General features: G+C 47.1%; 2 protein-coding genes across 2 annotated transcripts in view; one reads left to right on the top strand and one right to left on the bottom strand.

The window, feature by feature from the left end:
* LOC142771825 (uncharacterized) overlaps window positions 1-15,739 on the bottom strand; it is a 65,148-nt gene that overhangs the window by 43,928 nt on the left and 5,481 nt on the right. The window lies entirely within an intron of this gene.
* LOC142771827 (uncharacterized) overlaps window positions 1-15,739 on the top strand; it is a 38,874-nt gene that overhangs the window by 7,922 nt on the left and 15,213 nt on the right. The window contains exon 2 of the mRNA XM_075873728.1: window positions 1,058-1,164. Coding sequence (XP_075729843.1) covers window positions 1,058-1,164 — 107 coding nt within the window. The remainder of the gene's footprint in view (window positions 1-1,057; window positions 1,165-15,739) is intronic.

Consider the following 15,739-nt stretch of genomic DNA (forward strand, 5'->3'; position numbering starts at 1 on the left):
ATTCAGGGGGCTCTAGACAACGAGCTCTTTTTTGTTTCAGTAGTCACCTTGTACTATTTGAAAGTGACTTTAACCTACTTCTATTTTAGTGATAATCTCCAGTTTTTTTGTTTTGTCGTGAAAGTAGAGAAACTAAACTTTTGAAAGAAAGTTATTCAAAATGAAAAATAAGTATTTTTGAAATGAAAAAAAAAAAACTTGCATTTTAGGTCTCGGGGCATTTCTTCTTAAGCTGGTGTGGGCATTGTTTAGTTCGACATTGAAAGAGTTTCAATTATTTAAAGATGCCAAGCGGGCCTTCTAAATGTTCCCTCAATGTGTAGCCGTTGTATGTGTTCAGGATAACCAGTTATGGAAGCCGATAATGTGTCATGTGTACATGTGTGTCGTCATGTAGGCTGCTGAAACATTGTAGTGAATAATTTACTTCTGATATTCCACTATATCTTCGTGCTTTTACTCCAATTTCTTAAAATTATTGTCAAATACATGAAGTATGCTAATGTGTACAAAGCGATAATTCATTGTTTTATGTATAAAAATGTGCATGCGCTTTTCACCACATAAAATGGCAATGCTACTCTAGCCATTAAAAACAGTAATACTATCTAGCAGTAGTAGTATTTCACATACTTGATAAGTAGCAATATCAAATGAAGCTTTTGCTGCTTGGCATTGTACATATAATTTTATTAACTAAGTCCAATAATTTGTTGAAAGCTTTACAGTCTATTGTAACAAAGCAGATGTCTTATTTGTCACTGTTTAATTATAGTGTCTGCATATCATCCAAGTCGGATGTCTACGTAGTGGCAGCAGGCAGCTGCATTGACTAAGTATAGTACTTATGCATTGAAAGATGGCAGCTTGGGTGACACACGTTTTCAATTGTTGCACTGCTAGCACTACAGCAACATGTTTTTATTGGCAAACGTTGTCCAGAATGTTGCTTACGTACACAGCAACACTTCTTGATTGCCTGGTACTGCAGTCCTGTTTCATGCAGCGTGTAGCGTATTGTTTGCATTACCATTTTGTTCTCCTCGTTTCTTTGTAGGTTCTTTGCATTTGATGTCCCGTGTGCAGTGCCATTTGCTCATGTCCTTACAAGGTGGACTGCATTCCTGCTGGCAGTGCATCGACGTGATCAAGGACAGCAGAAACGTGAAAAGACACCTTTGCATTCACCTAAGCAATCATTTCTTCCAGTACTGCATGGGCTCAACCTTATTTACTCGGAGCAACAGTCTCAGTGTGTTCATATTCGCACAAGATCGCTCCACCTATATTGTGTTCACTGAACTTATGTGAGCCAAAAACAGCAGAAATATATTTACCCACTTGTGATCAGCCAGAACCGTGATGTCAAAATTACCTCATTGAATTCAAAAATATTTTTTTCAAGTTTCATGGTAGCTTCGTCCAATCGAATTTTGTTCCATATATTTTATGGGTTGAGTTTTTATGGAATATTTTTTGTCTGGGCTGCATTTTAAGCAGGGGTGCAACAGCTGCACCAATTGGGCCAATCGCACCAATTTGATACCATTCCCCATTGTTGCACCGAGCTCCGCAAAAACCATGAAATTGGCTGAAATTGCGCCACCCGCTGAAATGCCCGACCCGCCTCAAAATTATCTCAGGCGTGCTAATTTCAGCGACAAATCAAACTAAGCGTGCAGACCCTAACCTTAAACAACGGTGTAATTTGGATACTCGTTAAATGAGGACACTCGCAGGCTGGACTGACCAGTCGGTCCGCTGACCACATCAGATACCTATAGGCGAGACGACTCAACTTCACGAGAAAAAAAAAATGCATTGCTGTAGCCACCAGCACTACACAGAAAATATGAATTTCCTAGTTGGCAAATGCGGTTACGGCATGTTAGGAACGTATATCGCGTTTTTCGCATGCGAACGAGGTCGACAAGCTGCAAACGTCGTTGTTGCCAACCACTGTGTTGGTTTCCATAGCAGTGGCACCTCACACAATTTTCTGGCTTGAAGTTGCGTCATTGCGGTGATAGATATCCGGCGCCGGGCCAACAGGCGCGCATCGTTGTTACTTTATCTCCTTGAATGCACCTTGCAAGCGAACCGAGAAGTTGTCTCTATCATGAAAGAAAAAACAATCGGGTGAGTGGGGGGGGTTAGCACTTCGACATATACTTGGCCTTGTTCTAACCAGCGCAGGATGGTTTATAAGGCACCTCCGCTGCAGTACACCAGTGCCCCGCTTAAAAGTGTACATGATTTGAAAGAGGCTGTTGGCGCTAGTCATGGGACACAGCACATTTTATTCAATACCGATGTTTGTATGTGTCGCATAATTGAGTACTATTATGATTGCTGGTGTCTAAAAAAGGCACTGGCAATCATTTGGAGCAGCCAATGACATATTGTGTGTCAGTTTTTTCTTTCTTTTTTTGCCACCCCTACTCCTTGGTTTTACAAATCTCCCGAATTTTATGGTCGCCAGCTTGGCAGAGCCACAATTGCATTCGCAGAGTCTGTCAAAGGATTCAGCAGGTGTGGCACATACTAACGTGAACTTCATCATTGTTTGTTCAGTGAGGTAATTCAGAATACTACTTTAACTGAAATAGCAGTTCTCATGTTCGCTCTGCAGCACTATTTATATGGGTTGAATGTGTTGTACATATATTTTGTTTCTAAATGTTAGCATTCTTTTTTACAGTGCTCCAAATTTGATCTTTCATGATAAAAATTTAGTTTTTTTCCCATAATCTGCTTCAAATTTGGATTTTACTGTTCCAAAATTAAGTTTGCTGCTCCAAACATTGCACCAAATTTTGTTTTCGCTGTTGTACCCCTGTTATAGATAATTCTGTCGCGAAAAGGAATGCAGAAAGAGATTACAGAGGGTCCATTCATCTAATGCTGACTATTGCTTATGCAAAATGCTATCCTGTTAACAAGACAACCGTAATTTTTTTCTGACAATTGTAGGTAACCGCAGTGTTCTTTCCCACCCCTGAATATGACTTTTGGTTTTCATTGTTAAAGCTTTGTAGGTGAAGTGTTCACACCTGATTCGCTTTTAATTTATCACTTGAATCACTTATGCACCTTTTGTTTTGAATTCACCTTTGTGCTGACTTAATTCACTTTGTGCACTAAATATTATTTGTTTTATTTTTACTTTTTTTTTCAAGTGCTTTAGGAATGGAGTTTATTATACTGTAGGGCTTAGAAAGAAATGTGTTGTTGTGAATACAGCTTGGATTTACCAATTTCTCGCATTGAAAACAGGTAATTGCTCAAATCTTGCGAAGAAAAAATTTGTTCGTCACTTGAGAGCCTTCAAAATTTTGCAGAATGTCGTAAGAGTGGCAGTGGTGTTAGGGACGTATGTGGATACACACAAACTCGTCCAGCCATCAGATTTAGTGCAATAATTGCTACTTCCAATCGTGCCCGCACAATCTCGAAGGTTCGATAGCCTCCTGTGCGAACGGGAGATTTTACATGTGTGCGTGCCTCAAACAGTCGTGCATGTTGACGTCTTGGGGCCTGGCTCCTTGACCAAGTCCGGTCTCTGTCTAGTGCACCTTTCTTAGGATGTCTCATGTTATATGGCTTGCATGACGTGGCAGGTGCATGTATACACACTATAGCAATGGTTGGGAAAAAAATGTTAAGGAAAGCCATGTGTAATATAAACGTCAATGCACACGAAGGGGTGTTAATGCCTCAGAGGGTCATGCATATAATCTCGGAGGCTATCAAGTGCTGCTGATGGTCAACTTGCGGTGCGGCACACATGCCTGCTCTTGGGTTGTCACGTGAACGCGTGATTGCCACATCTTGCGCGACAGCATTGCTAGCATGCGTTTCTATCAAACATTGTGGGTTTTGGGATGTGAAATCCCAGAGATTAGTTCATGTACTGCATGTCACTTCACATTTGTCAACTTCATTCATCCTACTGCATGTTATACAGATTGCACTTCTCTAGCATTCATTCATCATCATTAGTGTAGTTTTGTGCAGAGTGGCTCAAAGTACTTATTTTTTGTTATCCTTAGAAAAGGAGTATTCATTTTGGCACAATTTGCCTAGAAATGTCCTAGAAGAATGTCATTCATGTCTAAAATTGGCTGTTATGCTGGCAGAAATCATAAACTTCACTCCTGCAACTGTGTTACAATATTTAAGTAGTCTTTTGAATAGGCCTTTGTTATTTGTTTTCTGCAGCATACTCTGACTGCGTTTTCGTTTAATCTATCTTAGCTTAGGAATTACAGGTTTTCAGTAGAAGAGCTCCAGGTCAAGAAAATTATAACCTTCTCCCTCCTCTTTTTGCACCATTGTACAGTACAGTACACTGTTAAAGAGAACAGTTTAATGAGCACCTTTAATATTGCCACGAACGTAATAACAGAGAGCGACGAAACGACGTCTTGCTTGCCCTCAGACCAGGACGCAAAAGCCCTCTTCTTTCTTCACTTCCAAGGGATTCCCCCTACAGTTGATGGCTCATACCCATTACCTGTGACATTACTCCCTATCCTCGAAAAGCATCGGCTCGATGCTGGTAAGAAAGCGTTGAGAAAAAAAATGAGAAAGAAAAGATGCTACCATGGAACCCAACAACTCCGTCGTAAGTGGAAAAAAAATGGGCTGGCGTCGTAGAAAAACTCAATAAAAAAGGAGTAAGTACACAAGACAATAAAATAAAAACCAAAGTGGCAAAAAAATAGTCATTGCATGGTAAGTTAGTGCACGTTCGATGGATGACGTGAGAAATATGGCTTGAGTCTTGACACGTGCACCACATCACTTTGTGGAAACCGACGGGAACGTCTTGAGGTGCCCTCAGGGAGAACTTCATACGTAACGTCACTGAGTCAGCGCAGAACTTTGTAAGGGCCGAAGTAGCGCCGAAGCAACTTTTCAGAGTGACCACGCTGTCGGATGGGAGTCCACACCCAAACTTCATCGCCTGGTTGGAAGGTAACCTCTCGGTGTTTAAGGTTGTAGCGGTGTGCGTCGGCAGTTTGGCGAGCCTGAATACGGCATCGGGCGAGTTGACGGGCCTCCTCGGCGCGTTGAGCGAACAATGCAGCGTCCGTGTTGAACATGCTCAAGTTGTTGGGAAGGAGCATTGCGTCGAGCATTGTGGTGACCTCTCGACCATGAACTAAGCGAAATGGGGTGAAACCTAAACTCTCTTGGACTTCTGTATTGTAAGCAAAAGTTACGTAAGGGAGTATATCATCCCAGTTCTTGTGATCAACGGCCACATACATAGACAGCATATCTGCAATTGTCTTGTTCAACCGTTCGGTGAGTCCATTTGTTTGGGGGTGATAACCCGTGGTTTTCCGATGTTCTGTACCACTTAGTCTCAGCACTTCTTGAAGCATCTCTGCGGTGAAAGCTGTACCACGATCAGTAATTATCACAGCTGGCGCTCCGTGACGAAGTACGATGCTGGTGACAAAAAACTGTGCGATTTCCGCTGCGGTAGCTTTGGGCAGGGCCTTTGTTTCGCTGTAACACGTTAAATAATCGGTGGCAACCACAATCCACCGGTTTCCAGACGAAGAGGTGGGAAATGAGCCGAGTAAGTCAATGCCAATTTGATGGAATGGTGTCTTCGGCGTGGCGAGGGGCTGTAGTAGTCCTGCTGGTCGGACAGGTGGAGTCTTACGGCGTTGGCAGTCGCGGCATGTGCGGACGTACTGCTTGACTGTCTTTGCGAGGCGGGGCCAGTAGTATGAGCGGCGAATTCTTTCCAATGTGCGCGTGTAGCCAAGGTGTCCGGATGATGGTTCGTTGTGACAAGCATGTAAAATATCGTCCCGAAGCGAGGTCGGCGCAACCAGTAGATAAGTAGCCTGGGTATGGTCGAAATTTTTCTTATAGAGGACTCCATCCCTGATGCAGAACGAGGCCAGCGAACGTGCGAAGTTCCGAGGAAGGCTGCGTTTTCGGCCTTCGAGGTAGTCAATCAGTGGGCTTAGCTCCATGTCGTCGCGTTGTTGTTGAGCCATGTCGGTTGCTGACACAGAGGAAAGGAATGTATCGTCCTCTTCAACGTCCGCGTTCGTACTTCCAATTGGTGCACGTGAGAGACAGTCCGCATCAGTGTGTTTGCGTCCTGATTTGTGAATGACTGTAACGTCAAATTCTTGCAGCCGAAGGCTCCAGCGTGCTAGACGACCGGAAGGGTCTTTGAGGTTGGCGAGCCAGCATAAAGAATGGTGGTCACTAACTACCCTGAATGGTCGACCGTACAAATAAGGCCGAAACTTTGTTATAGCCCAAACAACAGCTAAGCATTCTTTTTCTGTTGCAGAGTAGTTTTTCTCTGCAGATGATAGTGTTCGACTTGCATAGGCAATCACGCGCTCTATGCCATTTTGCCATTGAACCAGTACAGCTCCAAGTCCGACGTTGCTGGCATCTGTGTGTAGCTCTGTGGCAGCGTTGTCGTCAAAGTGACCGAGTACAGGTGGGGCTTGGAGATGGTTTCGTAGCGTGTCAAAGGTGTGATGCTGATCATGGCCCCAAACAAATGGTACGCCGTCTTTCGTAAGTTCATTTAGCGGTTCAGCGATTTTAGAAAAGCCTTTGACGAAGCGTCTGTAATATGCGCAGAGTCCCAGAAATCGGCGGAGGTCGCGCTTGTTTGTTGGGACAGAAAATGCGGCAACAGCTTTCGTTTTCTCAGGGTCTGGGTGTATACCGGCGTGGCTGACGACGTGACCAAGAAATTTCAGTTCCTCGAATCCAAAGTGGCATTTCTCAGGTTTGAGAGAAACTCCAGCTGTTCGAATCGCCTGAAGAACTGCCTGTAAGCACTGGACGTGCTGCTCAAACGTGTCCGAGAAGACGAGCACATCGTCAAGGTAGACAAGACACGATTACCATTTTAGCCCAGAAAGAACCGTGTCCATCATTCTTTGAAAAGTAGCTGGTGCCGAGCACAAGCCGAATGGAAGGACCTTGAACTCGTAGAGTCCGTCAGGAGTAATGAAGGCGGTCTTTTCGCGGTCGTGCTCATCAACAGATATTTGCCAATAGCCGCTGCGTAGATCCATGAAGAAAAGTAACGAGCATTGCGAATGCGGTCCAGCGAGTCGTCAATTCGTGGTAAAGGATACACGTCTTTCTTGGTGATCTTATTCAACTTTCGGTAGTCGACGCAAAATTGGAAAGTACCATCTTTTTTCTTTACTAACACAACAGGGGACGCCCAGGGACTGGTCGATGGCTGGATGACATCGTCCTTGAGCATCTGCTGGACCTGTTGGCGTATAACGTCTTGTTCTTTTTGCGAGACTCTGTAGGCATGCTGTCGAATGGGTCTCTCGGTAGGCTCGGTGATGATACGATGCTTGGCAAGCGGTGTTTGGTTAACTTTTGAAGTCGTAGCGAAGCAGTCCCGAAATGAGCCAAGTAGCTTCAAAAGACGTTCCCGTTCTGCGGACGGTAGACCCTGGTTTACGTCGAGAGTGCTTGCGAATGTCTTTGCGGAATTGTCGCACGACGAAAGAGCAGATAATGTTGAGGGACCAGGGACGTCGGCAATATCCTCAAGGTATGCGATCGAAGTGTATTTGGTAAGATGGCGATACTCCTCGCTGAAATTCGTGACTAATAGGCAAGCCTGCTTTCTACTGGGCTGAACAATACCTCGGGCAACGCAGATTTGTTGTGCAAAAAGTAGGGACAAATTTCCTTCTGCAATTACAGAATGGGGGCGTCTTGGTCACATTCAACGTTGATAAAAAGGCTGCTGCGGGGAGGCAGAGTAACAGATTCGGAGGATACACGTAGGGCAGCCTTCGATGAGCAGGCGTTTTCCGGTTCAGGATGAAACGGGTCCTCGAACGACACCTGCAAGACTCGTAGGTCAATAATTGCGCCGTGTTCGCGAAGAAAGTCCAGCCCCAGAATGAGTGGACGGGAGCACACAGGTAATACGAGGAAAGACCCTGTGAACGTCGAAGCACGGACTCGAACACGGGCTGTGCACATTCCAGTTGGCGTGACGAGGTGGCCCCCTGCCGTGCGCAACGGCGGTCCTTGCCAAGGCGTAGTTACCTTCCTCAGTTGGGATGCTAGGGCGCTGCTCATAACCGAATAATCGGCACCGGTGTCGACAAGGGCAGTGACGACGTGATTATCGACGTGTACGGTGATGTCGGCGGAAACAGTCTTGTGACTTTCGGAAACGACTGGAAAGTCAGAACGGTCTTCGTCGGGTCTTTGCGTCGAAGGAGGCTCTTTGACAGTTCGTTGGGACGCGGCTTCACCCCCAGGAGCCGCGGTTTCTAGTTTCCCCAGTGGGGACTCGGTGACCGGCCTCTGAAAGGAGCATAGGATGACGAGGGAATGCTAGGTGACGTGGGGCGGCGAGGTGATGGAGATCGTGATTGGGGGCGTGGACCAAGGCGAGGAGCTTGCTGGCCCGTAAGGTACGCTTCGATGTCGCGGGGACGCTCACCGTAACGCGGGCAACGAGCATCTGGGTGAAAGCTACGGAGACCAAGTTGGCGGTACTGGCAGTTACGGTAGACGTGACCCGCTTCGCCGCAGTGGTAGCAGAGTGGACGGTTATCGGACGTACGCCACACGCTGGCCTTTGTGGTGTTCTGCCGCGATCCAGACGGACGATAAGTTGATGCACTCTGAAACCTTGAAACGGGTGGCGGAGTCGAAGAGGTGCCCTGGAATCGATGGCTAGCCTGACCCATTCTCCCCATGGTGGGATCAGGGCCATGTGGTGCAGGAGATCGCAGAGCCGCCGCATAAGTCAGCACAGGGGCCTCAGGTCTTGTTGGCGCGAGTGGGGTGACCACGTGTCGGATCTCATTTCGGATTAAGTCTGCGAGATCACTTACGGGTGGTTGGGGTCCCGCTGCTTGGAGTTGGCGCAGCTCGTCCCGCACGACGCTTCTTATGAACTCAGCGAGGGCATGCCTCTCGCTGTCAGCCCCGATAAAGCATGCAGCAGGGGTCAGGTCGTGGCGTTCATACTGTGACGACCTATACTGGAAAGTACGCTCCATTGTGGTTGCCTCATTTATGAACTCTGCCACAGTCGTCGGTGGATTGCGCACGAGTCCGGCGAAGAGCTGCTCTTTTACCCCACGCATTAAATGCCGCACCTTCTTTTCCTCGGACATTGCAGGGTCAGCACGCTTGAAGAGTCGAAGCATGTCCTCGACAAACATCGAAACTCTTTCGTTGGGTCGTTGGTTCCGAGACGAAATAGCCTGCTCCGCTCTCTCTTTCCTTTCAGTGCTGCAGTACGCATCACGAAACTGTCGGCTGAACTCATGCCACGTCACAAAGGAACCCTCGTGATTCTCGTACCACATTTTGGCAGAGTCTTCTAACGCAAAGTAAACTCTCCGCAGCTTGCGAGCTTCATCCCATTCGTTGATGTTGGCAACTCGATTGAAGTGGTCAAGCCAGTCGTCAACATCTTCATAAATGTCTCCATGAAATGAGCGTGGTGTTTGCGGCGCATGAAAAACATGCGGGAGAAAAGAATAGGCGTCGTTGGTTTGACTCGCCTGGTTGTTAGTTGAAGTTGCCATCTCGTCTTGAGAGAGGGGACCGTACTCGGGAGATAGTCCTCGCAGGCGGCGACTGCTTCGTGCCGTGGGAGCTGTAGCTGTCTCCAAGTAGCTCGGTGATTCGGCTGAGAATCTGCAGCCGAGGCGCATTTACCCAGCACCTCCACCAGTGCCACGAACGTAATAACAGAGAGCGATGAAACGACGTCTTGCTTGCCCTCAGACCAGGACGCAAAAGCCCTCTTCTTTCTTCACTTCCAAGGGATTCCCCCTACAGTTGATGGCTCATACCCATTACCTGTGACAATATTGTGACCATCAAATTCGAAGCAGATATGGAAACATTTTTTGTGCACAGCACTGGTCATTCACAAAGAAGTCTACTCTGGCTGAAAGTTGTGTTGTCAAAATCATAGTGATTCTGAAATCCTTTAGCTCATTTATGGCTCTCATAAGTAGTGATGCATGTCACTTTTCCAGCTTTTAATAGCAAATGCTGAGTTCACGAGTCACTATGAATTATGGAGAATTCGCCCGGGTATACCAAAAGGGAGGATGCAAACTTACTCAATGTTCTGGGAGTTCTGACAAATGGTGTCAGTTGATTCCATGGGAATCTCTGCGAAATGCTGCTAATGTGGCGCTTAGAGCCAAACCTGATGACGGTGATAGACTTCGCCGTGTATTCTGAGCCCGCTGAACGATGGAACTCATAGTTCACTGTGTCATTCAGCCTCAAAAATAGCAGTTCATATGTTGGACCATGTATAGAGCTTAGATATCAGTGGATCATCTACAACCCTGCAGGTGTTAGTCATCACTCCTCTAAATTCTTTTGGCAATATGTGTGCTGATGGATTCTTTCAGCATGAAAAGCTCATTAACATCACTGGTAATCACTCTCTGAATCCTTTGCAACTCTGCTGGTCCGGTTGCGTGATCTTGTGCGTGACCGAAAAATGGATATACATGCAAATAAAAAATCCGCCAGATCCCACGGGAGATCACGAAAAGCTAAAGGCCCAAGAGCAGACTCTTGTGGCACACCCGATGGTACATTAATAACAGCAGAGTTGGTTCACCTTTAAGAAACAAACTGAAAGCGAGATGACAAAAAGCTAGATGGACAATTAACGAATTGAGCATTGTTTAATATCATGTGTTTAGCAAGAAGTTTAGAATGTAAAACTGTGTCAAAGGATGAATATACCATCAACATGGTCGCCATGATCAAGGCTAAGCAAAATATCGTGTGTGAATTCAACTAATTGTGTTGTTGTACTGAAACCATGTCTAAAACCATGTTGTCATTGAGATAGTACTCTCTTTGATTCCAAGAAAAGCTTAATCTGTTTATGAGTGATATGTTGTAACATTTTACATGATTGAGAAGTAAATGATATTGGTCTATAATTTAATAGAGATTCCTTATCGCCAGATTTAAAGAGACGGAGCCAATTTCCATGAAGAGAGAACAGTGCTAGAAAAGAGAGAGAGAGGAAACTTTATTAGAACTTGGCCGGCAGCTTGGTCTTGGTGGCCTCATATGGCGGCGCTGAGTCCCTGAACTCGGGCGGCATCTTCGGCCTGCCGGACAGCCCAGAGCTGGTCGTTGAGCTCCGAGCTTCTGAGCGCCGCCTCCCAGCGGCGGCGTCGCCGACGGAGAAGGTCCCCCGCGGCACCCGCAGACGGGACGGCGGCGGGAACGAGTGAGCTCGAGGCTTCCTGTTGCCTGGTATTGGCAGCCGCCATAGGCGCATCGCGAACGGCGACCGTTTCTCGACCATTGTTATCGGCGCATTCCCAGAGCATGTGGCGCAGCGTTGCTCTGTGCCCGCATGCTTTACATAAATCGGTAATTTGTAAGTGCGGGTAGCAGTGGCGTAAGACGACCGGGCTGGGGTAAGAGTGGGTTTGTAGTAAGCGATAGCTTACGGCATCGTGTCTGTTTAATTTGTCATGCGGTGGCGGGAACTTTCGCGTTTCCAGTCTGTAGTGTTGCGTAATATCTCGGAACGTGATGAGACGATCACCCCACGACCATTGTGGTCTGTGTTGTCGCTGCGTCTGTCAAGGTGTCTCGATCCGGCAGATCAGAAGCCCCGTTCTCGGGAGCGGAGGCGGCGGCCACGGAATGTGCCGCGGCTCGGCGAGTGAGACCTCGAGCCGCGGCGTGGGCAGCCTCGTTGCCCGGAAGCGGGACATCGGTGTGTGCCGGGGTTCAAAGGAGGAAGATTGTTAAATTTTGTTGTGGCAATCGCAACGCTGAGTCACCATCACCGCACCTCTTAAGGATGCGGGCCGCTTCCCGCGAGACGCGGCCGCGCGCGAAGCCGCGGATTGCTGCCTGCGAGTCGCTGATTACGATCGTAGCGTTCGGCACCGTGGCGATTGCTAGGGCTATCGCGGCTTCTTCGGCCGCCTCCGTATGTCCCGTGGTCACCGTGGCGCTCGGGAGGCATTTGCCCGCACGGTCAACGACCGCAGCGGCGTGTGCGTGTCTCCCGTCACCATATCTCGCGGCATCTACGTACACAACTTCGTCGCTAGTGCCGTACTTCTTTTGAAGGTCACTAGCTCGCTGGTTACGGCGCCCGACGTGGTGCGTCGGGTGCATATTCTTAGGAAGCGGCGAAACAATTAGGCGGTCGCGAACCGAGGCAGGAACATTCGCTTTTTCTCCCTGCTGAGTGTGGTACCGGATGCCAAGTGACTCGAGGATGTGTCGACCCGTCTTAGACCCCGACAAGCGTTCATTTTGCGAAACGACATGGGCCTCAATTAACTCGTCGAGTGAGTTGTGCAGTCCAAGTTCTAGTAACTTTTCAGTGCTCGCATTCAGTGGAACTCCAATTGCTCTCTTGAAAGCCTTTCGTATTATACATTCGATCTTGTTTTTTTCTGAGCCTAGCAATTTGAGGTAGGGGGCAACGTATGTTATACGGCTTATTGCGTACGCCTGCACTAGACGGATCGCGCAGTGTTCGCGCATACCAGTACGTCTGTTCATGATACGACGTAGGAGTCGGATCGTGTCGTCTACCGAACGACGTAGTCTTCGCACCGTCTCATCATTATGGCCGTTTGCCTGCAGGTGTAACCCCAGAATTCTAATTTTGTCTACGTGTGGAATGGGAGTGCCATCTGCCAATAGAACGCTTATTTTGTAGCACTCCCTTTCCTCGTCGCGCGGGGTTTTGCGACCTCTACTTGTAGGTTTGTAGATTAGAAGTTCCGACTTGGTTGCCGAGCATTCGAGGCCCGTTCCTCGCAAGTACTCCTGAACTTCGTCTACACCTGCCTGGAGCGTACGCTCGATGTGACCATCACAACCTGCGCCGGGCACCCCAAAGGGTGATGTCATCCGCGTAGATACTGTGATACAATCCTTGTATGCCTAATAATTTCTCGGGTAGCCCTAATAGAACTAAATTAAAGAGTAATGGCGAAATTACGGAGCCTTGTGGCGTGCCCCTCGAGCCCATCTCAAATTCTTGCAGTTCCACATCTCCAACGACGACGCGTACGCGTCTGCCGGCAAGGAAGTCACGTATGTAATTATATGTTTTTTGTCCTAGTCCTAATGTTTGAACTCTGTTTAAAATTGCTTCGTGTTTAACGCTGTCGAAGGCCTTTTTAATATCTAGGCCAAGGATCGCCTTGGTTGAGCTGGTAATGTCATCAACAATGTGGTGCTTCAGCTGAAGCAACGCGTCTTGTGCGGAGAGATTGCGGCGGAATCCTAGCATGGTGTGCGGAAATACATCGCGGACTTCGAGAAAGTCAGTCACACGTTTGAGGACTGCGTGCTCTAGAACTGTTGTAGCACCGAAAGGCGGGCGAGTTGGAACTTATCCATAGTGGGCAGCGCACAAAAGGAAACACACAAGAGAAGGAATCAGGACAAGCGCTGGTCTAACAACTGAAAGTTTTATTTGAAAGAAAGCATATATATACATGTGTACACAGAAAATCAAGTGCTACGCAAGATTACTTCCGATCAATGAAACCAATCTCCTGTTCAGATAAAGAAACAGATGGCTGGCTAACGCAAATGCCAACACTCTTCGCCATGTGGTAAGCCTCAGCAATCTCACGTGTCCTTTGATTATGATGGCGGTCGATGATTGCGGTTTGCTCAAAAGAAGGAATACAACCGCAATCGCGGCAATGGCTGGCGAGGTGAGACAGAACCCCACCCTTTAAAGAATTTTCATGCTCCCGTAGCCTAATATTAATACATCTACCGGTCTGTCCTATGCAGACACTCCCGCACGAGCAAGGAATTTTATAGACTACCCCGGTCGAACATGCGGTATACTTCTTAACGTGCTTGATTGAACAAGTGTTATCAACCGCCCTCGTAATTCCCTTAACGCGTCTATGAATCTTGCCACATAAGCTACCCAATTTATTCCCACTTGAAAAAACAACGTCAACCCCATACTGCCCCCCAACTTTCTTTAATCTATGTGAAATGGAATGTACATAGGGGATCACTGCAAAACGCTTTTGCTCGCGTTGAGAGGTTGCTGGTTAGTTGGTGGGCTGCGCGTTACTATTTACTTTCTTTAGCAAACGCTCGGAAGCAGAAACGAGAAAGGCGGTGGGAAAACCCGCTGTCTTAAGCCGATCACACTGATTACGAAAGCTTTCCTCTGTGGCATGGAAACAAGATTTTGCGACAGCTGCGTGAAGGCATGAAGTGACTATACCATTTTTTACCAGTTTAGAATGAGCAGATTTAAAGTTTAGGAGGGGTTTAGCCGACCTGGGAGCGTATAACCAACAGACATGCGCATCCTGGAATCGCAATGTTAGGTCAAGGAACTGAAGCTCATTCTTTTCATTGGGAACTTCACACGTAAACTGAAGACCCTGCCCCCTTTCCCTAAATACCTTGAGAATGTTCACCTTATCATGTAAGCTACTAACACTATCCAAAAAAACCAAGTAATCATCCACATACCTAAATATACGAGTCCCCCAACCCTCAAAATCTCTTTCTAGATCGCGATCAATTCTACTCAACAATATGTCACTTAGGACCGGGGCAACTCTGGAACCTATGCATACACCTGAGGCCTGAACAAACAAATCCCCTTGCCAAGAAACAAAAGTAGAATCAAGATAAAAACGAAGAAGTTCAAGGAAACTTTGAACAGAAATACCACATTTGTCAACAAACCGCGTTTCTTCATTTAGTTCAGTGATAGTTTCCTTAACACATAGTAACAGAAAATTATGCGGCAGTGAGTAGAACAGGTCCTGAACATCGACACTGAAGGCAGACTTTTTTTCCCAAAGGTTCTGATTACCCAAGAAATCAACAACCTGTAGTGAATTCCTAACCAAGAATGGATCCACTAAATTCAACGAGCTGAGGTGGGTTTGCAAGTAGCCCGAGACAACGTGTTGCCACGAGCCACGCTCCGACACAATTGCCCGAAAGGGTACATCGGGTTTATGCGTCTTGGCGGAGAAGAACACCTGCAACTCCAGGCTTTTTGAATTCTTCGCCAAGGACCTCAGTCGTTCAAGCTTTAGGTCTGACAATAATGCCAATGCCTTCTTCTTAACAGAAGCCGGCTTACAAGTGACTGGTTTGAAGTTTTTTTGCATTGCTTGAACAGCCTTATCCTGAAACATGCCCGCGGGCATCACGACGAAGGATCCTTCCTTATCTGACACCAAAAGCCGCAAATCACTTGCGGCAAAAGAGTTTACTAAGCGTCGCGACTGGCCATCTCGACTGAATCTCGTACTGCACTTGGAAACCACATCAATACACTGTTTCAAACAAAAGGATCGGTTAGGCTCAGAAACCTGGTTAGCAACGGAATGAGTCATTGCCAATTTTTCCGTGGCGGTGAGCTTTGGTTCAAAGGCAAATTTGGGACCAAGCCCCAGAAATTCCTGGTCATATTCTTCAATGTGGGCACCTCCAAGAAGCACAACCCGACCTGTACGCTTTTTCGCCTCTAGAACTTTTCCTACACAAGACGTGAGCGAAATTGGCCTTAGATTATCAAGCGCAACCTGCTTGTCCGGTTTAGGAATCATGATAACTCGAGCTCTTTTCCACGCTTCAGGAAGGGAACCGCGTTGCCAGCACTCGTTGATATAAGTCACAAATCGGGAGATTGACTCGTCATCTAAGTTGCGGAGAGCCTTGTTCG

Source organism: Rhipicephalus microplus, chromosome 9 (genome assembly GCF_043290135.1).
Source record: "Rhipicephalus microplus isolate Deutch F79 chromosome 9, USDA_Rmic, whole genome shotgun sequence".
Taxonomy (NCBI): domain Eukaryota; kingdom Metazoa; phylum Arthropoda; class Arachnida; order Ixodida; family Ixodidae; genus Rhipicephalus; species Rhipicephalus microplus.